At 42.4% G+C, this 23,064-nt stretch overlaps 1 protein-coding gene and 1 non-coding gene across 4 annotated transcripts in view; one reads left to right on the top strand and one right to left on the bottom strand.

The window, feature by feature from the left end:
- Positions 1 to 1,011: 1,011 nt before the first annotated feature.
- Positions 1,012 to 1,153, top strand: LOC114634714. Its single transcript, XR_003713372.1, has one exon. It is a non-coding gene; the product is annotated as a small nucleolar RNA SNORA48 (small nucleolar RNA).
- Positions 1,154 to 7,379: 6,226 nt separating this feature from the next.
- Positions 7,380 to 23,064, bottom strand: part of LOC114634709 (aromatase) — a 107,886-nt gene continuing 92,201 nt past the window's right edge. For all 3 annotated transcript variants that reach the window (XM_028783325.1, XM_028783326.1, XM_028783327.1), the window contains 7 exons: positions 21,240 to 21,394; positions 18,192 to 18,368; positions 15,057 to 15,171; positions 14,413 to 14,527; positions 13,520 to 13,682; positions 9,920 to 10,161; positions 7,380 to 8,424 (listed from right to left, as the gene is read on the bottom strand). In XM_028783325.1, the coding sequence (XP_028639158.1) occupies positions 8,173 to 8,424; positions 9,920 to 10,161; positions 13,520 to 13,682; positions 14,413 to 14,527; positions 15,057 to 15,171; positions 18,192 to 18,368; positions 21,240 to 21,394 (1,219 nt within the window). In that variant the 3' untranslated portion in view covers positions 7,380 to 8,172. The remainder of the gene's footprint in view (positions 8,425 to 9,919; positions 10,162 to 13,519; positions 13,683 to 14,412; positions 14,528 to 15,056; positions 15,172 to 18,191; positions 18,369 to 21,239; positions 21,395 to 23,064) is intronic.

Below are 23,064 nucleotides of genomic sequence, written 5' to 3'. Positions count from 1 at the left end.
AGCAAAGATCTACCTCATTAACTGAGTGGGGGAACTTGTTAGATGCTGTAACTCATTCAAAATAACAGGTTGATATGGAATAAAAGAATGTTGAAATGATTTTTATATGGAGTTGAAACTTGGTTTATTATAAGGGATGAGAAGAATTATTTATGTCTATAGATATGAATTACTTACATTTTCATGAGTGATAATTTACAAAGCCATAAAATAATCCAAAGGCAATAAAAGCCAAAGCACCTATAGAATCAGATAATGAGAGGGCTCCCATTAAATAGTTATTTGGAAATCACCTTTACTTATCTAAACTCTTATAATTTTCCTTGCAAATGAGTGATTTTCCATGATGAATCCCAGGAATGAGTTTTTCATCTATCCTTAGGAAGCCTTAAATTGTAGGCTTTCAAGACAAACCTTGAGTTCAAGTCTCCATTTAGCGTTGAGAATGTGTGGCTTGGCCAAATCTCCCTCTTACTAGAGCTGTGGGGACTGAAGTGTCTGGCACATGGTAATAACAGAACTAAACACTTCCTTGTTTTTCACTCTATGCAAGTCATGATGCCAAATGATATATTGTCACTCCCATTCTACATGTGTGAAAACTGAGGTCCTGAGTAGTTCTGCCCTGAACCAGGAGCTGGGATGTATCACTGGCAGTTACTGTTTGCTGTGTTCCATGCTGCCAATCTTTGCACCATGAACAGGCTTGGCTGCCCATGTTAAGGTGCTAGCTATGAGACTGGTGTCACCTCTTATTCCTCTGATCACTATACCCAGTTGGCACTGGATTGAGGCACAGGTGTGTGGCTCACTACTCATCCTAGGCCTTGCTGCATTGAGGCTTCCAGGACTGTTTATTTATTGGTTAGTTTTCAATGTTCTTGTCTACTTTTAATTTTCATTGACATATTCTTACAACAACAACAACAACAAAAAATGCACAGCCCCATGGATTTCTACAAAGGGAATACAAAACCACACAAGAGCACTCAGATCAAGAAACAGAACATGCTCCCTGGCAATGGGCAAAGAGACACCATGTTGGTGGTGGTGTTCTTATATCAGTCAAGGGGAGAGCAGATGGCAGTCCTTGCTCATCTTAGTTTGATAACTGACTTGGTAGCCAAAGCTGTCTTATGCCTAGGACTCATAAAAATCAAATCCAGCCAGCACAACACAGGAGGAAGAAGGCACAGAGACCTGTGGACCACCATGCCACCCACAGACCTGCCCACCAGGGCATAGCATAGGTAGACCACAGACACTAACCACCACACCATGCAGCGCAGATGAAGGATGTTATCCAGCGGCCCGCCAGCCTCATGACCAGCCTGCAGCAAGAACCACCACGATATGCAAGTATGTGGTGGTCAGATGACAGAGAAAAAGAATAATGACAAGAGATGAAACTGGAGACTCAGGAGTGGAGAGGAATAGCCTGTTATGAGTGGGTAGCCCTACCACTTGGGGCCATGGTGAGGAGATCCCAGCCTGAGCTGCCACTGAGGGCCATGTCTGAGTCCATAGCAACACAACAGTAGGGGTTGGTGTCAATGTCTGTGGCTCATATTACCACTCGAGAACATGGGGATATCCCCGGTCAGGGTAGCCTCAGGGAACTACTGGGATGTCCAGGGGCTTTGCATAACTGGTCCTTCCCCTCTCTGAAGAGATAGCTCCATCTTTCACCAGCAGCAGCATTTGGGGGAGCAGGCCCTGCACCTTTCCCAGGTAGCACAGTGGAGCTGGCTGTGGGGGCAGGGGTGTGAGTGAGTTGATCCCAAGGCTGTGAGTGTGAGAGAGCTGACCCCACTACTAATCTACTCTGGGGTGGCATGGGCAGAAAGACAATGCCCCTTCCATGCCCTCAGGTGAAAGCTGAGGAAAGCTCCCCACAGGGGTATAAGCTCAGGAGAGCTAGCCCTGCCCCTCACCAGCTGGAGCAACTCAGGAGAGCAGGCCCTGTAACTCACCTGGGAAGCACAGTAGTGCTGGTCCTGGTTCAGAGGTCATGGGTGAGTGGCCCTAAGTGTGAGCACAGGAGAGCCAGCCCACCACTCTGGTCTGGTGAGGTGGTGTGGCTGTAGGGGTGATGCCTCCTTCCATGCTCTTACACCTTACCACTTGTGGCAGCTGGAAGAACTGGCGCTGGTTGAGAGTGGTTCACCTGGGTGCGCCTGTTGCCAGTGGCAGCCCTCAGAACAGGCCCTATACCTTGTCTTGGCAACACTGTAGAGCTAGCCCTGGTGGAGGGGTGCAAGTGAGCTATCCCTGAGGATGAGAGTGCAGAAGAGCTGGCCCTGCCACTCTCCTAGTGAGGTAGCATGGGTGCAGGGATGATGTCCTTCCCCCTCCCTTGTCACCTACAGTAGTCAGGAGAGCTGGCCCTGGACTCATGCAAGCTGGACACCTAGCCCTGTCCTTTCACTGGCTATAGCACTCAGGGCTGTGGGCACTGCACATGGCCTAGGCAACACTGGAGCTGGCCCTGATGGCCAAGGCATGAGTGAGCCAACCCAGAGGGTGTGAGAACAGGAGAGCTGGCCCAGCCCCTCACAGGCTGCAGCACTTGGGAGAGTGGGCCCCACATCTTGACTGGACAGCACAGTGGAGCTGGCTCTAGAGGTGTGGGTGTGGGTGAGGTCCTCTATGGCTGGCTGACAAATCCTGTACCTCTCAACTCTTCCTACAATCCCTCTCCCTGCCCAGATGTCCGCCTTTCCTCTCCTGCCTCAGCTAGGCTGTCAGCTCCTTTTTAAGCCGATCAGAAGGTGAGGGAGGTGAACATTTACAAAGTAGGTTGTGGGTGCTGCCAATTAGAATAACAGTACCAAATCCTGACAGTGCTCAGCTCTCTGTTGGCACAGAAATCAACATTTGAATAACACAAAGGCAACCTGTATGCAGTGCACAAGAAGATTATCCCAACAGTGTGGACCAGCTCAACTAACACCCAGGCCAAGACCCAGGGCTCGGAATTGGCTCACCCCAAAACCTGTATCATCTGAGAATGGTTGGGACCCATGAAAGGGCCAGTCCTACTGATCCAAAACTACAGGGTCTCCGTGAAGCAAGCCAACAACAGGATAACCAGGAGTCCTGATGAGGATCCAACATTGATGGTGTCACGGAAGCCAGAGATCTCAAACAGGACCGATGACTCTGCAACGAACATTTGCAAGTGAAGACGTGTGCACAGAGGGATATACTGTAGGACACACTGTGACACACTACAGCTTCCACAATGAGATATTTTCTATGCTTTGTTGGTGGTGGTGGTAGTGTGTGTGTGTGTGTTCACGTGTGTGTTCACGTGTGTGTTCACGTGTGTGTTATTCTGGGTGGGAGATTACAAAGGATGCATATAAGGGGAGAGGGAGATGAGCGGGACTGCGGTGCATGATGTGAAACTCACAAAGAATCAATAAAACAGGTTTTTTTGTTTTGTTTTGTTGGTTTTTTTTTTTAAAAAGAATATTGCCAAAACCTCAAGACCAGTTTACACGGTTGAATCTAGTCCTTACCACTAGGGTAACTATTCCCTGTGCTTCTAACAGCATAGCATATGCTGATACAAAGGCAATCGTAGTCTACAGTGTGTGTATGTCCATCCATCTTCAAGCCTGTCTGCCTGCCTGCCTGTCTGTCTGTCTGTCTGTCTGTCTGTCTGTGTATCCTTTCATCCTATGTTCTGTTGGTGAGATTTATCCACATTGTTGAATATAGTTTATTTGTTTGTGCCCATTGATAAATAAAGACACAATTTATCTTTCGTTTAGTGGGCAGACATTTGAGAAGGTTCTACTTTGTGATTATAGTACATGTATTTCAGCCCACAGGGGCCCATATTTTTGTAGAATCTGCTTAAGGATTTCTGGGTTTTGTTTTGGTTTTTGTTAGGCTCAGGTATCCCATAGCAACTGTACACCTCTAATGTGTGCTGAGTGAAGCCCAAAGCTGACCTGTTGTGGCTCTAAGCTTTACCTGTGACCAGCTGTCTATATCCACATCGAGGTTGCAGCGAACAGTATCAGCTTCCCAAGGCACACTCCGTCTCCAGGGAACTTGGGAACTCTGCAGTTGACCTTGGGACTTGTTTTGCAGTGTGCAGGGTGCTTTCTATGCCTCTTCTCCTGACCCTACCGCTTGCCTGTATGGCTCCCCTCTCCCCTGGTTCTGCTCCTAAAATGCATAAAAGTGGCTTCTCATCTAGCAGGTGCTTCTCTTCTTGCTCACAGCCTCTTCCTTTGTCTTCTCGGCTCACACGGGCTAGATTTGGTCCAGGTCTTTCTTTTTACAGTTTGTCCTGTGCTGTGGATTCAGCTTGTTCTCCTCTGAGATGCTTTGATCATTGGTCCTTCTGTTCCCATCCCCCACCCCCCCACCCAACCCCAGGCCCCTTAGTCATTTCCTTAACTGAAATCCCCCTTTTCAGATTGGCAACCCTCCTATTCCTAGAGTGTCTGGCTCTGACTGTCCACCAGGAAAGGTAGAGCACAGATCTCAACATGAAACAGGCCAAGTTAAAGGTTTGCGCACTGATCAGGTAAAGTGTGGGGTGTAAATAAAAATGTGAGAGCCAACTAGGAAGAAGATGTGAGTTGGACAACTACAGAGACCAAAACATCAGGAAGCACAGGCCTTCAATGTTTGGAACTGAGCTTGTATCAAAGGCAATAAAAGAAACTATAGATTATAGTGTTGCTGTTATTAGGACAATAAAGCAAATTTTCAAAATAATGTTTACAATAGGTTTGAGAGAATATCTTATTCATTGGTATTTCTCCTAAAAACTCAGCATAGCAATGGCCTATAAATATTTTTAAGGCTAAATTAATAGTTAAATTAAATAAGTTGCTATTATCCCTGGATCATATGTCTTGAATATTCACTAGACAGCAGGTAGTTTCTAGTGTGTCACAACTCCAGCAGGTGGACACTATGCTTCAGCAATGCTCAAATGTAGAAAACAAAGCTCAGAAAGTAACTTTCTGTGTCATTGCTCCCACTGGACAGCTTCTGATCTAAACTCAGGTGAACTTCTAAAGTCTCTTAGGAATCTAAAATGATAAAATAAATGGGTATTGAAGGGTACTTCCATTTACCAGACAATAACACCAACCAGCACTCTGTGTAGTGAGAGACTGCCAGAAGCTTGGAAAAGCTGCACTCCCTCTGCTGGACACTATCAAACTTCAAAGCTCACAAACCTTTGCTGTGTCTGCCCCTGCTGTCTGATTTGAGAACTGCTGTTCTCCAAGCTTGGAAGTAGATGAAAGTAAGGCTCAGAGAGCTCAGAAAGCTACCCAGCCCTTTATCAGTTTTTAGGGAGTGGTGTATTGCCTACATTCCAAGTTGGAACCTCTGCTCTGGCAAGTAATGTCTTCGAATAGGCTCTGGGAGGCTAGCCACTGTCCTGGCTATTTTATGCTTTGCAGTATCAAGATAGAAGATGGAAAAGCTAAAGGTTGTTTTTAAGAAATTGGAACAAAGTTCAGAAGTCACGGGTTCGAGTCCCAACTGGATCACTTATTCAAGTGACAGATTCAGTTTAAAAACTGAGTTTTTACTAACAGAATCTGGAGATGGCCCATATGTAATGGGTTATGTGTGCATAAAAGAGGGAAACGATAGCCAGAGGTAGCAAACAAACAAGCAAACAGGGATGCTTCATAAAATAATAAAATAGAGATAATAACTTCCTAAATTAAATTGAGTGCCTGACTGAAAATATCACATATTCCAATTCATTACCAAGTTCAGTTTAACAAGTCTTTCTGAAAGTCTAAGTCAGAGGACAGCCTCAGAACTGATACAAGATACAGAAGACAGTCCAGGTAGCATTATTTGGGGATGGTCAATACCACATACTCACATAGTGAAAAGTAATTCTTAGAAATACAAAATAACAATTTCCAATGGTCATTTACTAATATGAGAAGAGTTCTGAACCTGACTATTTTCCATGTGGAAAGAGAAACAGCATCTCCATGAAAACCTGTGGGAAGTGGTCAACACAGCTGAGGGGAGAGGGATAGTCATTCTCAAATCTTGACCGTGGTAAAGCTTACGTTCATGTATTTTACTGGTAGCACACAATCTACTTCTTTAAAAACTGACAAAAATAGAATCTCAGTTACATTTGTTAATTAATAGCACTTAGGATTTTCAAACATGTGTCCATCAGCCTACTAGAAAGCCAAGAGACAGAGTCCTCAGTTGTGGGAACATATGGTACTTGTCTAAAGAGGCTAGGCTCAACAATTGACCAAATATTTGACAATCAGAGATGTCTCCTCAATCATCACTTCTTTCTGTCCTCTCCATGCTTCTACCTCCAACTTCTGAGATTTTTTTTCTCAACGTATTTTTGTGTCCGTGTTATCTAGATACAGCTCTTTCAGTTTTTCACTTCAGCATGAAGTATATGCCTTCAGTGCATATTCACATGTGAAATAAAAGTGGATACTCCAGGAGAATTAATGAATGAAGAACACTGATAAGAGGTCTCTTCAACCGTGCAGCTCGAGGGGACAATGTAAGTAGTGTACTGAGGATTATCAAGTGAGTTAGTGTGATATGACCACCTTGATCATTGGAGAGTTAGTGTGATATGACCACCTTGGTCATCGGAGCAGAATCTGGATGGTTATCTAGACCTGTAAACAGGCAGATTTGAGTGGATAGTTATATACTAGCTCTCTTTGAACCATATAAATTGAATCCAAATATGTCCTTCCTCACAACGTTTGTACTTGAGTTTTTAGACAATCCATGAGCAAGTATGTCTATGCCAAGCTGATCTTGACAGTGAACAAGATAAGTTAGATTGGAAATGGAGAAAAGATAGAATAAAAAAATAGAGTTCGCACTGTCAAGGCACCTACATATAGTTTACACTCAGCTGTGGCCTTGTTGCTAAACAGTAAGACAGAAAGAACATTCGCCTGGGACCTGACGGCTGTCCACTCAACGAAAACATGTCATGTCTGTAATTGAGCTTTAACTTTCAGTTTTTAAGTTACTAAACACTGGCTATTGCATGCATTTATAGTGACTTTAGAACACGAAGCAATGCAAAGAGAATCAATGCATTTATTAGACTTTAATTCCAAGATGTACATTTTACCTGTGGCTATGAGCTAGTTATTCATTAAATCTCTAGGGTAACTCTTAAGTCTGAGGTAGGATGAAAAAAATGATTATAAGGGTCTTATCCTTATTCTTTGAAAGAATAGGGTCGTAACGAAAAAAAAAAAGGTGAGAAGGTATGTCAAAGGAAGAGATGATTCTTTAGAAGTTGGGCCCACTGGCCTGCTGTGTCTCCTTCCTCGGACTACTAAAGGAACTAAGCAACAACGCAAATAGTTTTTGTTTTTAAAGACTTATTTATTTGAAATGCACCATGTGATTTTCCCCCTATACCACACATAGAGTCCTAGCTATATTTTACTCAGGCAATTACTACTTAGGCATGTTTTACTCAAATCTATACCTACTACAGTCAAACTACGGATCTGGGAGCATGAATTGAAAGTAAGAAACAATACCCCCATGTTTAACTTTTGTCCCAAAACAGTTTACATGTGGATCCACCATGAGTAACTGGGCTTAACTTATGGGAAGAGTCTAGATTGTTACTTCCCACCCACCCTCACCACACACACACACACCATGCATGCATGCACAAGTACACACCCAGACTTGCACATGCACATGGCACATGCATGTGGGCACACACACATACACACACACACACACGAAATTTCCTTTGTTCATTTATGCCTGGTCCCACATGCGGGGATGTTGGCCTGGCCTTTTTAATAACCCAAGTACTTCTGACAAAGTCATTTAGATGTGCCATAATAGCTGTGGGGCTCTAGCAGGAGACCAGATGAATTTCACTGATGGCCTGTCTTTCCCAATGTATATTTTGTAGGATTGGTCCCTTTAGACTTCAGTTTCTTCACTGGTCCCCAACATAGACTCCTTTCTTTTGCATCCTGGCTCCCTGGATGGATGCCTGGCTTGCTGACAAACCATAGGATCTATGATCATAAAATGCTTCAGATCATCAAATGTTCATAGGTTGACGACACCTACTCAATAAAATTGATGGTTTCCATGTAACTACCGATAAGTAATGCTCCAGAGTTGATAGACCACGCTTGTTCACTGTTTGAGGTACTTGTCTGGATTCCTTGGAGAGAAAATTATTTCCGCATGGTGGTGGCTGTCCTCAACTGGGTGCAAGGACAAGTCATTTATTTTCAGTATGTTTTCAATATACCTTTTTGGCAATGTCTTCATATGGAATCGCCTCAAAAGTGTACCCAGGACAACTTTCATCATCACCATGGCGATGTATTTCCCAGCACAGCTGCGAGGCCCAAAGCCAAATGGCTGAAAATACCTGTAGGGAACCTATGGAAACAACCAGATGATTAGCCAGAAGCATACAACCATCTTTCTTTGATTTGTCTCTGAAAACACGGGTCAGTCAGAATATCCTGGCTTGACACTCTGCCATGCTGCTTCCTGCCTGAGACCAATGACTGTGGCTAATGAAGAATCCTTTTTAACCACTGTGCCTCTCTTGTGACACAGACCAGCCACAGGTAGTCCCTAGTTTTGTTTTACATGTCAATAAGCTGGGATTTTGCAGTGCAAATCACCACATTATGAGCAATATTAGAGACCATGTAGACTAATTTCAGCTTTCCTGGTGCTTTGCAAGTTACTAAGACAAAGTTTATTTTTGTGTGACCTCATATGGTAGATGAAATGAAGACAAAACCTATGGATGTCCAGACTATTAGTGTCAAGCTTCTTGTGTGAGTGGGAAAGAGAGGTTATCTCAGTGGACTGGGCTGACCCAATGTTCTGATCCTCTTGCCTCTACCTCAGAGTGCTAGGATTATAATAATATACCATTACATCAGGTCCTCTGAAAACTTTTAGTTACTGTGAAAATTAATGAGGATCATGTCTGTCTGTCTTGACTAATATGCATTTATATGACCTCAGTACACTAGAATTGCAATTGACTGACAAGGGATCATCTAGATTGCCTGTCTAGAATCATTGATTAGATCAACCTTGGGTCCTCATGCTACACACAAGTAGGAAAAGAGGTAAACACAGAGAGCTATCTGGAAAATTCTATCTTAATAATATTGTTCTGACACAATGGAAGCAAAAATCTCTCCTATATACCAGCTGTATAAAAAAGAATGCTGATTTTTTTAATCATTGAGTTTTATTTAGAATAACACCCATTGTCTGAGGCTATCTGAAAGAATAAAGGCAGCAATAAAACTAAGTCTTATTTGATTTCTATCTAAAGCAGAAATCTAGATGATGCCAAAGTGATGCCTTGTCTTCTTTTACTTCATTATAGAAAAAGTGATAAGTTCAGGGCTGGAGACACGGCTCAGTGGTAAAGAGCACTGGATACTTTTCTAGAAGACCCAGGTTCCATTCCAGCACCTACATGGTGGCTCATAACCATCAATAAACTCTGGTACCAAGGGTTGTGATGCCCTCTTCTGAACTCTGTGTACCAGGCACATAAATGCTATGCTTACATACATGCAGGTAAAAACACTCATACACATAAGAATTTTTTTAATTAAATGATAAATTTGAATGGAAGAAATCGTTGCCTTAAATAAATCTTTGCCAAATTAAGGACTTTTTTATGTTTTGCTTCTCTGGGTGGCAACTATACAAACATTTTACAGAACTACAGAGGCTGAATGTGTCAGCCATGTTCTAAGCTCTAGGACACAGCTGCTCCCATGATGTAAGAGAAGGGCTGGTGAAGCTCTCTAAGTGTGTGGTGCAAGCACAGGACCGGAGCTGCTAAGACCATGACACCAGAAACAACATGCTCAGGCCTAAGGGGAGGGGGTCTTACATTCTTCTCAAAGTTTTCAAGGGTAAATTCATTGGGCTTGGGGAAGTACTCAAGCCTGTGCATTCTTCCGATGTTCAGGATGATGTTAGTTCCCTTTTTAATGGGGTAGCCATCAATCACATCATCCTCCAGGGCTCTGCGCATGACAAAGTTCACAACAGGCTGGTACCGCATGCTTTCATTAATGAAGTTTTCCATCACTTTTAAATTTTGGATATCATCCATCCTTATGTCTCTGTCACCTGTGGAACAGATTTAAAAAAGGACAAAGAGGGCAGCGTTAGTCTTATATGTGATAAACACTAAAGCTCTTCTTTTTCCATGGAACAATTTGTTCTTGATTAGAAATAAAAATGCTTTTAATTCTAATGCAGACCACTCACTGGGAGCAAATGTGTTGTATTTGGTCCACAAAGGGCTTTATAAAAGTTTAGATGTGAAACCATTTCTGGAAGTTTGATAAGAACTGCAACAAAGGTTTCCTAAAATAATCTGAAAATTTGTTCCTAGTAGACCCATGTTCCTAGCTGCAGTTAATGGGCAGGAGATAGAGCCAGCTACCTTTTCAGAGAAGACATGCCTTCTGCAGTTTTATGTGGGCCACACCTACTCTGCATCCTATATTCCTCTTATCTGCCTTAACTCTTCAAGTTTTTCACCTATTCTACATTCTAGGGAACATTTACTTTGCCTCTTACTATATGTGCCAACTAGCACAGTAACCACCCCAGACAAGGGTGCAGAGGAGGCTACAGAGTCAGTGAGATCATGCACTGAGTCCAGTACATAAATCTCACTCCTCCTGCTGCCTTCCCACACATGTCACTGACAGACCCGTCACATCTGACCTCAAACTGTTGCAGAAATGTGGCAAGATGCTTTCCACTCCTCCTCATAAACAGTGAGTGTCCCACCTAGCCCTGAGTGCTAGTGAGTAATAAGAAGTCAGTCCCAGTGCAGCCTGACCTGACATTGGTCAAAAAAGGTTAGATTGTTCCAGATATGGCAAAATTTTCAAATACCCTCAAATGAGCCACTTTAACAGAATCAAAGTATCCTGGGGGTCCTAGGATATCCCTGTCTGCTAATTATACGTACACACACACACACACACATATACACACACACACACACATATATATATAATTTCCATATATATATATGGAAAGAGAGAAAGACACACACACACAGAAAGAGAGAGAGAGAGAGAGAGAGAGAGAGAGAGAGAGAGAGAGAGAGAAGTCTAGTTCAGTCAGAAAATTCTAAGAAAGAGAAGCTGCTTCTCAAGTACTGTGCTCTGTGCCCAAGGACCCAACAAGTATGCATAACTAGGTTGGAGAGATAAAGGGACAACCACAGAGGTTTCCAAAAGTATTTCCTAGAAAGTAATGACCATGAACCACAAGAGGGAGCAATCTGTTCAGCCTGTGGACCACAGGAGGAAGCACTGATACTGCAACATATTCTGCCTGTGGACCACAAGAGGGAGCCTGGATGTTGCAACATGGCCTGATGCTTTCCCATCTTTGCAGAGTCAGATGAAGAGTCCGGAAATGTTGAGAAGCACCAACACATCTCACTCTCAAGGAACTTTACTAGCGATCTGATAAAAGCATGCTCTCAAAATCAGTTTCCCCTCCTAGACCTTCCTACAGTACCTTCTCTTTTTATTCCTCTGAACTAACTTACTTACTTTGTTCTTTCCTCCCTCCCTCCCTCCCTCCCTCCCTCCCTTCCTTCCTTCCTTTCTCCCACCAGTCTACAAGCCAGCCCAATGAATGCTGTTTCCTGCCTGCTACATAGACCCTGAAAGCCATATCATAAACACTGAGAAAGCAGTCTGGAATTTGAAGCAGAGTTAGCCTGTTCCTTTCTCTGTCTCACCGGGATGTTCTCCCTTATCAATGCATCTACAGAACCCTCCTCTCATATACTCAATGAATGCAGGTTTTTTCTTAGTGTCAACCACTTCAAGCAGCAATAAAACGTCATTTTTAAAGATGGTGACATTTCACGACCAATAACTTGTTTCATCAGCACTGTGTAAAGCCAGGAAAGTCCATCTTGTGTCAGTCTTCTTCCATCTGCAAGTAATGTGTTCCAAAGAAGATCACAGGTGAAGGCAACTTCAAATGAGTGGGGTTTTTTTCTTTCAGAAAAGAGTTATGCTCTCATGCTTCCAAAGAAGAGTGGGGGCTGGATGACGCTGAGGCAGAGTCATGAAAATAAGGGAGGAAAACCAAGGGGCTGGATCAAGGACCCCTACACATTTGTAGTGGACACTCGGATTGGTCTTCATGTGGGTCCCTTACCAATTGGAGCAGGGGCTGTCTCTGACTTTGTTGCCTGCCATTGGATTCTCTTCCCCTACCGGGGCTGCCTCATTGGTCCTCAGTGGGAGAGGATGAGCTTAGTCCTGCTGGGACTGGATGTCCCAGGGCAGGGTGGTACCCAAGAGGAGCTTCCCTTTCTCAGAGAAGGGGAGGGAGCAGTAGGGAGAGGGATCCGTAAGAGTAGGACTGGGAGGAGAGGAGGGAGGGGGCCTGTGATCAGGATGTAAAGTGAAAACATAATTAATGAATGAATAACACAAAGAACAATAAAGAAAACGAAAATGGGGGGTGGGAGAACTGATAGAGCCCAGGGGCTCCTCTACAGAAGCCTTGGGAAGAGTGGGGGAAGGGCCGAAATCCGTGGATTTGTGGAGAAAGAAGCTCATTACCCCGTGGTCTATGCCTTTACCCTTTCATCCTCCTGCTGCCGAAAAGGGAACCCACAAACGCTTTTGTAAACAGTAGCCATCTTCCTAGGTGGACCCACTGAAATAACATACGTAACTCACGAGGCAGGCAGAGCACGTAAAGCGCAAGTTCCAACGAGGAACCAACAGCATGGAGTCGACCAACAGCATTCAACGTGTATTAACTGTGTGCATCCTGAACAAGCGCCGCCTTCCTTTTGTAGTTAATCTCTAGATACTACAATGCCCTGACTATTTATGTAGCATTGCCTTGCATCACACATCATAAACAACTGAGAGGTGAATTAATGTCTACGGGAGGGTTAAATAGGTCGCATGCAAGCACTATATGATTTTCTAAGATGGACAAACCTGACCATATCTGTGTCTGTGTGCATATGAAAGAAGATGTCAGACTTAGGAGATAGCTCAACAGGCACATGTACTTCTCACCAAGGCTGAAAACCTGAATTTGATCCCAGAAGGAAGGAGAAATAACTGTGGAGAGCTGTCCTCTGACCTCCACATTCATACTGTAACATGTGCATATGTGCACACCCCTACACACACACACACACACACACACACACACACACTACTAAAAAGCTCTTGGAAAACATACAGCAAGCAAGTAGCCTATGTGTTGCTCTGGTGTTTGGATTCCTCAATAAGCATATATTTTTGTTTTATACCAACATATAAACAGGAGGGACCGTCATTTTAACCTGCTCCGTCAGCACAGCCAAGATGTGACAGAATTACTTTATTTTTCCTTAAGGTTTTGTCAGATTCTTAAGCAGCTGACACTCCCATTCCAAAGGTGTTCCCGAAGCACAGCTGTCTATCTGGTAACTGCTTACCAACGACAGCGTGGATCTCCTTCAGGATTTCCGCTTCGACCTCCGGATATTCTGCGATGAGAAGTAGCATGAAGTACAGAGAGATGGACATGGTGTCAGGGGCCGCAATCAGCATCTCCAGTATACACTGATTCACGTTCTCCTTCGTCAGTTCTCCACGTCTCTGAGGAATTGAAAGAGGAGAAGACATTGGGAAAGGGAATTGAAATTTCAGAAAATTATGGGAGGTGGCACTCAAGCACCAAACTCAACAAAATGAAGTCAGAGGTTTCTGTAATTGGTACCAGCATTGTACATATGAATATTCACATACGGATAAACAGATAGCTGATTACCTATGTACCCTTGACCCTCTATACACTAGAGTTCCACATCAATGGATTCAACTAACTGGGCATCACATATATTTTGGTTGTATTTTTATTGAGCAGGTAAAAATTTTTTTATAATTAGTCTCTAAACGATGCAATATCATAACTATTGGCATAACATTAAACTTTATTGGGTATTATTAACCTATGGAGTGATACAAATATATGCAAGTACCATGGCATTTTAGAAATAAGAACATCCTTATATTTTTGTATCTGTGTGTGTGTGTGTGTGTGTGTGTGTGTGTGTGTGTTCTAGAATAAAGCTCCCAGATATTGAGAGATATATTTACTCAGCGTCTTAGGTCTCCTCTCTTCCTGGTTTCGTCAATTATAATATAGAAGAATTTGAATAAATGTCATTAAACAGCTGTTTGGACTGTTTTGATGGGCTATCACAAGACTTCTAGAGAAACTTTTTAAAGAAAAACCATATCACCTTTCTAAAAATGATTTTCTAAATAATGGTACATTGTCATAGTATGTATCAAGTGAGGAATTGTGGTTCATTCAGGCCAATACCTCAGCGAGAATCAAATCAGTTGCAAAATCCATACAGTCTTCCAGTTTCTCTGCTGTGGAAACTTTGTATCTTTTTTTTTCCACCAAAACAGCTATTTCATCTTTCAAGTCTTTGCTGAAGAAAAAAAAAGTGTCAAAATTTTATCAATTTAGGCTTCCAGCAAAACAGATTGTGCTTGTTGAAAGGCATTAGTGTTCATGAGTAAATGAGTTTCTAGTTCATTTCTTCACAAATAAGTTACATGAAGTATTTATCTTACAGTACTGGAGTTAACTGAGATTTCTAAACACTGGTAATAATCTCAAAGCTATAACTTTAATTCTATGTTTCCAATTTTTTTGAATATGCAGAAAGCTCTGACAGTTATCAATGTTAGGGTTAGCCATGCTTTTCTGTCAACTCAAAAGATAGCACAGTGTCCTTGTTCCCGAGAGCATATTTGGCTAAGTGGGTTCTTGGCCAGAGGCTAGCTTTGTTCTGTGGTCTGTCCCAGAGCAATCAAATTGCTATGAATGTTTCACAAGTAACAGAATCAGCACGGCCCTCTGTACTCTGGGGAGAATAAAGCTTATCAAAGGGGCCAACAGCAGCAAAGACACAATGAACAATGTACACGTAAATCCTCCAAACTTGAGCTACTTACATTGCTCTTTCATACTTTCTGTAGAGCCAAGAAATCTTAAAGAAGATGTTTGGTTTGATGAGGAGAGCTTGCCATGCTTTAAAATAACCTTGGATCTTCTTCACAATAGAACTTTCTGTGAAACAAAATCAAGAACAAATCCAGTGAGAAAAAAAAAATGTGAGCCAAGGAGCTGAATTTCAGATAGTCTCTTCCACCAGTGGATGGGCCACTGCATAGACTATGTGGCAAACACATTAACTTATCTGCTTGGCATCCAAATTGGCTGGGTTAGCTGTAGACTTGACAGTTTTTAAGTTTGTGTCTGAGACCACAACTTAGACTCTCTTGTACCCCAGTCTGGTTGGGCTTCTCACTCCCTCTGGCTTTTCTGGACAGAGAGTAGTAATTACAATTATTGTGTCCTTGGTCCTGGTACCCAGAAAGGTGTTGTTTGGACAAGTGAGATGACTTAGTGGTTAAAGGTCCTTGCCTCTTAATGATTTGAGTTCAATTCCAGGAATCCACATAAAGGTGGGAGAAGAAAACAGCTCTGGAGTTGTCTCCTGCCCTCTGTGGGTACACACTCATGCTTCTTTCTCGATGATGATGATGATGATGATGACATATTTAATTTTAAAACATCAAGCCTGTTATGCTGCTAACACAGTTCAACTGATTCCAGAATTAAGTGAGATATTAACTGGACTATGTACTGGTATTATCCACCTAATTAACAGTTCCTCAGTGTCTCACTTTCCAGTGCTAGGTTCATTTTATAGTGTTCTTCACATAGCCTTCACACTTACCTATATTTAGCCTGAAGTGCAGAATTTGTTTTAGCTTCTTCAATGCATTGTTAATAACAGGTATGTGATAATAAGTTAAATTGAATACAAAAAGAAAAAGAAAGTCCTTGCCTATTTTTTCAAGTTACACACACACACACAAATCACAAATGAGAAAAGAATCAGAATTTATTTTTTTAACTGCCAAAATGCCAATCACTTCTAGGTTGCTTTAGAGAGCTTTTAAGTTTAATCCTTATAGTCTTGCCAAGGGAATGATAACATCTTTGTTTTGCAAATTAAAGAAACCTACAGTTGATAGACATTAAGGATGCAGACAGTATGGCAGGCAGGTCAGCTTGGAAGTTTTAACAAGTACGCAGTATAAAAGGAAACAAGCATAACCCACATGGGTCACACAGGTGTGGCGGCATTGCAGTCTGGATCCAGCCACTGACTGATTGGTGCAGGGGTTCACAGCTCCTTGACACAACCCTTCCTAATGACCCGGAGGAACCCAGGGAGCAGGGCTGGGTCAGCATGTCTGCCTAACTTCAGCAAAGACACATGCAGAAAGGCTGGGAGCAGACCAGGTGAAAGGTGACACAAGAGTTTCCCAGAGGACATGGTTCCTGTAGCCCTTGGGAAGTGCAGGAGACTGGCGATGGCAGGGCCGAGGGAGCTGGGAGGAGGAAGGAAGGGCTTACAGCTGATCTGTGGCAAATCAGGTAACATACGTATGGCCAGAGGGTTTCCACAAGTGCTCGAGACGCTTCTTTCCCCTAGATCGTTTTTATTTTCGTATCTGCGCATGGCTGTGACTTCCCTTCATTCAGACCATTTTGAATGTCCTCTCTGAAGAGAGATTTTCTGACCACTCAACTCATGATGGCCATGGACACACTTCCATCCCTCCTCAGTCCCTGTTCTTTACCCTGATTTGTTCTTGTTTCAAGGCACTCATTGTCTAACACGTAACCTGGTATTTCCTACCTTTACTGTTCATGTACCCCACTGCAAGAGAAGCTCCTCAAAGGTCACAACTTTACCCATCTCCCTAGTTCTCTCCCCAGAACCTAGAGTATAAAGCAGGCAACCAATACATATTGGTTGAGTGAATGGATGAATCAATGAACTTGGGTATAAATTAATTTAGAGAAATCACATACTAATGTCAACAGCTCTTGGGTGGTGGTAGTTATGTGCACATTTTTAAATGTTTGCCTTTTCTCAATTGGTGGAGAAGGTAGGATGCCTTGTGGGGCTGTTATAAGTATTAAATGGCAGGCATGCACGTAAAGTATCTTTTCAGACTGTTTGTTACAAACCAGCATGTTTGGTACATACGAAATACCTGACAGCTGTTATCACCATTTGTCAACATCAGCTGCACCAGTGCCATCATTTTTTCATAGAGAGACAATCAAGTTCTCATAGAGAGTGACTTTGAGAGGAGCATGTACATAAATACTTGTGTGTGTATGTATCGTGTCCCAAAGAATGATCAAAAATGGTTAAATATATCCAATTTACCAGTGCTATGTTAATGACCACATTAACTGACAATGTTTGCCCATGATAGAACGCTATGTCCTAGAGCAACACAGGAGATACGGAAGGAATGGAGTTGACCTCATTGAATGGACAAGGCTGAAATGCTGGAGGGGCGGGGGACAAGGGAGGGGAGGTGCTGGCTGTAAGGTTGTTCCTTAATTGGCTCTTGATTTGGTCAATAAGGGAGGCTGGGAGCCAACTGCTGTGCAGAAGGGTCAAGTGAGATTTCCAGGTCCCAGGAGGAAAAGGAGACAAGAAAAGAGAAGGCAATTTTCAGCCAGGCTTTGGAACCAAAAGCACACAGCTATTATGTAAGTTCTCAGGGAAGCTAGAACCAGAGGCCTCTGCCACCATCGGATAACCAAGGAGGTCTGCGCAGGCTAGCTGATACAAGATAGCTGATAAGTTTAGGGCAGGAGATTCTGTGCCCAGTAATTGTGCTAGTAGGCAAATTCTAAAGTAATAAAACTGTCTGAGTGATTTTCATTCCTTGTAGCAAAGGTGGGTAAAGAGAGAAGCAGGGTCGGTGCTAGCAGCTTGGCAAAGCTAAGGTTCAGAAAGAAGGAATGAACAAGCCGGGAGTGGGGGTGGCAGCAGCTGATCTCAGAGCTAAGGCAGAGTACGGGCCACAGTCCCCGGCGAAGGTGGTAATGAGATTTTAAAATTTTATGCAACAGTTGGAGGAATATCCTTAGGAATACTTAGAAATGCTTAACCAAGCGCAACATATGACATAGCACTTTGCTCTCACGTACTGTTCCCACATGACCTGTTTGAAAGGGGTCAGAATGCATGAGAATTCAAGTTCCTGTACCGTCCAGGGGGATCCCCAGGAAGAGTATGTTAGAGGTGTCCAGCATGATGTGTCTCATGAAGGTCAACACATCCACATAGCCTGAGTTGTTGGTGACTTCGTCCAGCCTGTCCAAATGCTGCTTCACGGACTCCACACAAACTTCCACCATTCGAACAAGACCAGGGCCTGTCAGAGCTGAGGAACAGAAACTTGGCCATCATAAGGACCAGAGCACACACAGCAGATTATTTCACCTTTATATGTCAGGAGCAGTTGTCCCCAACTTTACATTAAATAATAGGGTGGGAATATCTATAATCTTCTCACATACTTTCTTGTGTTACCCTGATTTTCTGTGAGAAGTACTTACCTTTTTTGCCTAAAAATGAGTGAATGAATATTACTTTAAAACGATGATTCAGATTCAAGTATGTAGATATGATTTAGTGTTTAAGTGTGCTTTAAAATACTCTTACCTGGCTCAAAGAAGATTCAGCAAGTACCCACATTTCATCAATAAAGAGCTCTTTGGCAGTTTCAGTAAAACAACTGCTATGCGCTCTGACCTGCCTCTCCCACACCTCCCAGGATGAACCATTTCCTCTGCTGTGTTTAGCTACTTCCTTACACACCCAGTAGGTTAATAATTTCATAGCACTGCTGAAAGTAATTTAAACTCCAAAATGTGTCCCAATTTTTTCTACTTTCTCAGGAAACCCAAAGGAATCTAATTCCGAGAGGAGGGTTATCAAGATGCTTAGGACTTTTGTTAATTGTAACTGTGTCAGTAATTCAGTATATCTTTTAGTAAGTAATCTGCTTACTATTTGAGGAAATTAGACGACCTCTCCTCATCTGTCCCTTGCCACTGCAGTAACCCCACCTGTTTTCATTGTTCATAGTTGTGTTTTGTTCTCATTAAACTTTTGTCTACTACCAGGGGAATTTTCCTAAAAACACACCCAAATGTTCATATCTATTTCCTTAAAATAATTAGTAAATCCTCGTAATTCTTAAGATATACTCAAGTTCTTGACTTAATAAGAAATGTCTTGAGTGATTTGGCTCTGACTTTCCCTTGGCCTTAGGATTGTCCATGGAGGGTCTCTGGATATGTCGTGATGATTTATCTTTCTCTGCTGTCAAATATCCTAATGTTCTTTGCTCTTATGATGTCTCTCTTTGTTACACTTTCTTAGTTAATTTTATTTCATTCAAAATTCATCATACATACCCATTGCTCTAGACTGTCTTTCTTGGCCCCTTGGTGGCTTTTAGGTGGCCCATGTGTCTGTTCTCTCCAGACCTTACCTAAATAGTATTTGATAATATGTAGCTCCACCTTACCCAGCCTTCCTATTACATGCTCCTCAATGACAGGACAAAAACTTGCTTGTTATTATATTCTTGGTACCTAATACAATGATGAGAACAGTAGCTTGTTGAATGAAAAGGTGAATTTAGAGATTCTATTAACTCTTGAATGTCAAGAGCATAGGATATCCTAAATGCTAGTTGACATAATCATAGTAGACCTGGGTCAAATGAAGAAGTAAAATATAATTTATAATGCCGTGGAGCCAGACATTATATTTTATATAATACATATTCACATAATATATTCATATATTGTATATATGAATTATATATTAATATAATATAGTTTTTTACAACATCTCAAGTCCATGTTCTATAATATTCATCAATTTCTGTGGATAATGAAATAAAGCACCAAGATACTAATTGACTCGACTCAAGTCCTCTTATGAATACTAAGTGGACATGGGAACACTAACATTCTGAGACCTATTAAACCCAGCGTCAGTCTTCTAAGACATAGGGAGATAGATCTGCTTCAAGATGACTAGTGGCATACACAAAAGAATCTACCCAAAGTTTCCTGGGGTCCTAATCACAAAGTGACTCCAGTGTAAGTCCTCAAGAGAACGTGGTTATGATTTGTCATTATGGTAAGTCCAAGCGAATCACAAAAGTCATTAGTGAGGAAACTTTCCAAGCCGAGGCTATAAGAGAAGGCAGGGCAAACAGAGGCAGGCAAAGGAGGACTGGACCTGTACCATCAGACAAGTAATAAAGGTGGAATTCTCTAGAATCTAGAAGAGGTAAGATCAAAGATACCTCCTATCCAGAATCTCCGACAGGCTTGCTATTACCTGCTCGGACCCATGACAGACTTCTAACCTGCAGAATTTTAAGATAAAAAGCATGACATGTATCTCAAACTGTCTAGTGTGTTACAGCAGCCAGAGGAACCAAGCATGTGTCTACAGCAATGTGGCTAGGTCTTACAGACCTACAAAGTCTGAATGGAAAGAAGAATTTTGATGGTATATGGTCAGACCTAAAATATCTGTGTCTCCAGATGCCATCTCTAATGCGATTGTCAAGGCATGATTATGTCTCCTAATGCTTGATGTTAGTGTCAAAGAATTGGCCTTGTGTACTTCTCAACATCTTCATTCTCAGAATGACATAGTAAGGGCCAAGTGCCTGGTAAGGAGCTTGGACTTAAGACCCTGCTCACCTCTGACTCGCTCTGCTGGTGTGAATCTCAACCTCTCTAGGACTTCATCTCTTCAACTATAAAGCTCAGAGACTGAATGAGGCAACATACAGAGTCTTTCCCTGTGCTAAGATTCTCTGATTTGATTTGTTGATCATTTTCTCCCCAAACGTCTGGCCTGTCAGGCAGTGGGTCTGCCAATGTATTATTTAGTCATGCTTAGATCAAACGTTGAATTGAAACACTACATTCTTAGTTGAAATGACCCTAAGTATGCAGATTCATCTCTTCAGAGTTTATTGTGGCTATAATTATAGACTCTGTGGTTGTATCCTGGGGGGTTGCATTTACTAATGTTGGAATCTTAGGCAAACAACTTAACCTATGTGAACATTAGTTTTCATTCATTTTATGAGGTTGCTGTGGGATTAACAGTCAAACGTTTAGAATGTTTATCCATATTATTTCAAAATTATATGGCAGCAGAATTTAAAGCATAAAAGAAGTATCATCTAAGAAAATAATGTAGGATCCCCATTTACCTTTCATAAAGAAAGGGCGAATTGTTTTCCACAGGTTCGGATTGTTGTTAAATATGATACCGTTCTCATGCATGCCGATGCACTGTAGCGCACGCTTGCTGCCGAATCTGGAGATGTAGTTATTGTGCTTCATTATATGGAACATACTTGAGGACCTGTAAGGAAAGCAAGCCATGCTGTCAATCCGACAGAGGGGAGGGCCTTTATGGAAGCTCACCTGACTGTGTGGTGGCTTTCTTAACAGAAGCGTGTTGATCCAAAAGGAAAGTGTGATGACGTGTTCAGGTTAAATAAGTATGCCGGGTAGCCTGAGAACATCCCTGCTTGAGTAAATCATTTCTACTTTCTGACTCCTTGGGAATCACTAGGAAACCCTGAGCGAGTGAAGAGGCCCTGGGTGGATGTTAGCTGCTGGTAAGACCATGCCAGTGATCAGAAGGAAATGGTAGAGTATTCCCTTCTAGTACAAGTGTGGCTGTTGACAGTGCATTCAGGAAACATCCACCATCACTCTCTTCCCTGAATATTTAGGGACTGAAGAGTGCTCCCCTATAGAGAACTGCGTCTATTGAGGCTAGCTAAACCTGTCTCCTTGATCCAGCTGTTTACCATAAACTCTGCCTCCTTGTTTATCTGTATGTAGTAACCCCACTTTCTTGATCGGCTGTATGCAATGACCCAGCCTCCCCACTCAACTCTATGTAATAAACATGCTGAGCTTGTGTGTGTGTGTGGGGGGGGGGTCCCAGAGGTGTGTATTCCACTAGAATTAATTTTTAAAATGAGGTAAAACTCCAAAACAATGCTAGAAGTAATGTATTTAGTTGGCATTTATTTCAGAAAAAAAATTCAAAATAAAAACCATCAAATCAAGTTGTCTCTCAGTTTAATTCTCATATTTATAAAACGACTGCTTTTTTTCTATAAACAAAAACAAAAAATCAGATGTTTTAAATTGAATTCCAACAAATTAAACTGACACTCCAAATTTTACCTAGGTAGAATTATCACTGCATAAAACAAACTGAAATTACTGATAATTAAAATAAGATTCCTAGCTTTTCTTACCTTTCCTAACTTTCTCTACAACTAAAGCAGAAAGTATTTTTTGCATTCTTTGGTCATGATGCTGCATTTTCAGTACTTGAGGAATGAAGAGAGCATTAGGTTTTTTGTTTGTTATTTGTTTGTTTGTCTGTCTGCTCTGGTTCCCAGGGATTCTGTACACTACTACATTTGTCTTATGGACCCAACTAAACATTAGTTTAGTTGCAATAGCTAATCCATGTGTCCCTTAGAGGGCGCTGTCATTCTGGTGATTTTCAGCCTGGTGTTCTGCCAACAAAGAAACCATCAAGGAAATATGGCCAGCCACAAAAATCAGCAGTTTAAACCAAGGTCTTTTCTCAAAGTGAGGCAGAGTTTATCCAAACGGAGTAAACTGGACAGTTAAGGAGAGAGGACTGTTGAAGGACGACAAGCTCACACTCCTCCTGGCCATCACAGAGACCTGACCCTGAGGTGCACTACCAGCAATCCTAACTGAGGGAAATGTCTTGTTTGAGGGAGTGAGGGTTTCCCAGCAGAATGTCCACGTTCAGAAGAGACAGTGGACAGTGTAACACTGCTGAGGTCAGAGGTCAGACTTTTAAATATGGTTAAAGTTAAGAGATTACTGAAATAGCCAAACTCTCCCACCCCTGGGGGGTGGGGAGGAAAGAAGAGGGGAGAGGGGAGAGGGGAGAGGGGACAGGCATTATCAGCAAGTGAGTCCGGGACTAAACAAGGCTAGCGTGGCCGAGGGCGCAGCTCAGCAGGAAGGTGT

Source organism: Grammomys surdaster, unplaced genomic scaffold, assembly GCF_004785775.1.
Source record: "Grammomys surdaster isolate TR1022 unplaced genomic scaffold, NIH_TR_1.0 1057, whole genome shotgun sequence".
In the NCBI taxonomy this organism is placed as follows: Eukaryota; Metazoa; Chordata; class Mammalia; order Rodentia; family Muridae; genus Grammomys; species Grammomys surdaster.
Note: the sequence above shows the minus strand (reverse complement) of the source record. Positions and strands in the feature narration are given on the sequence as shown.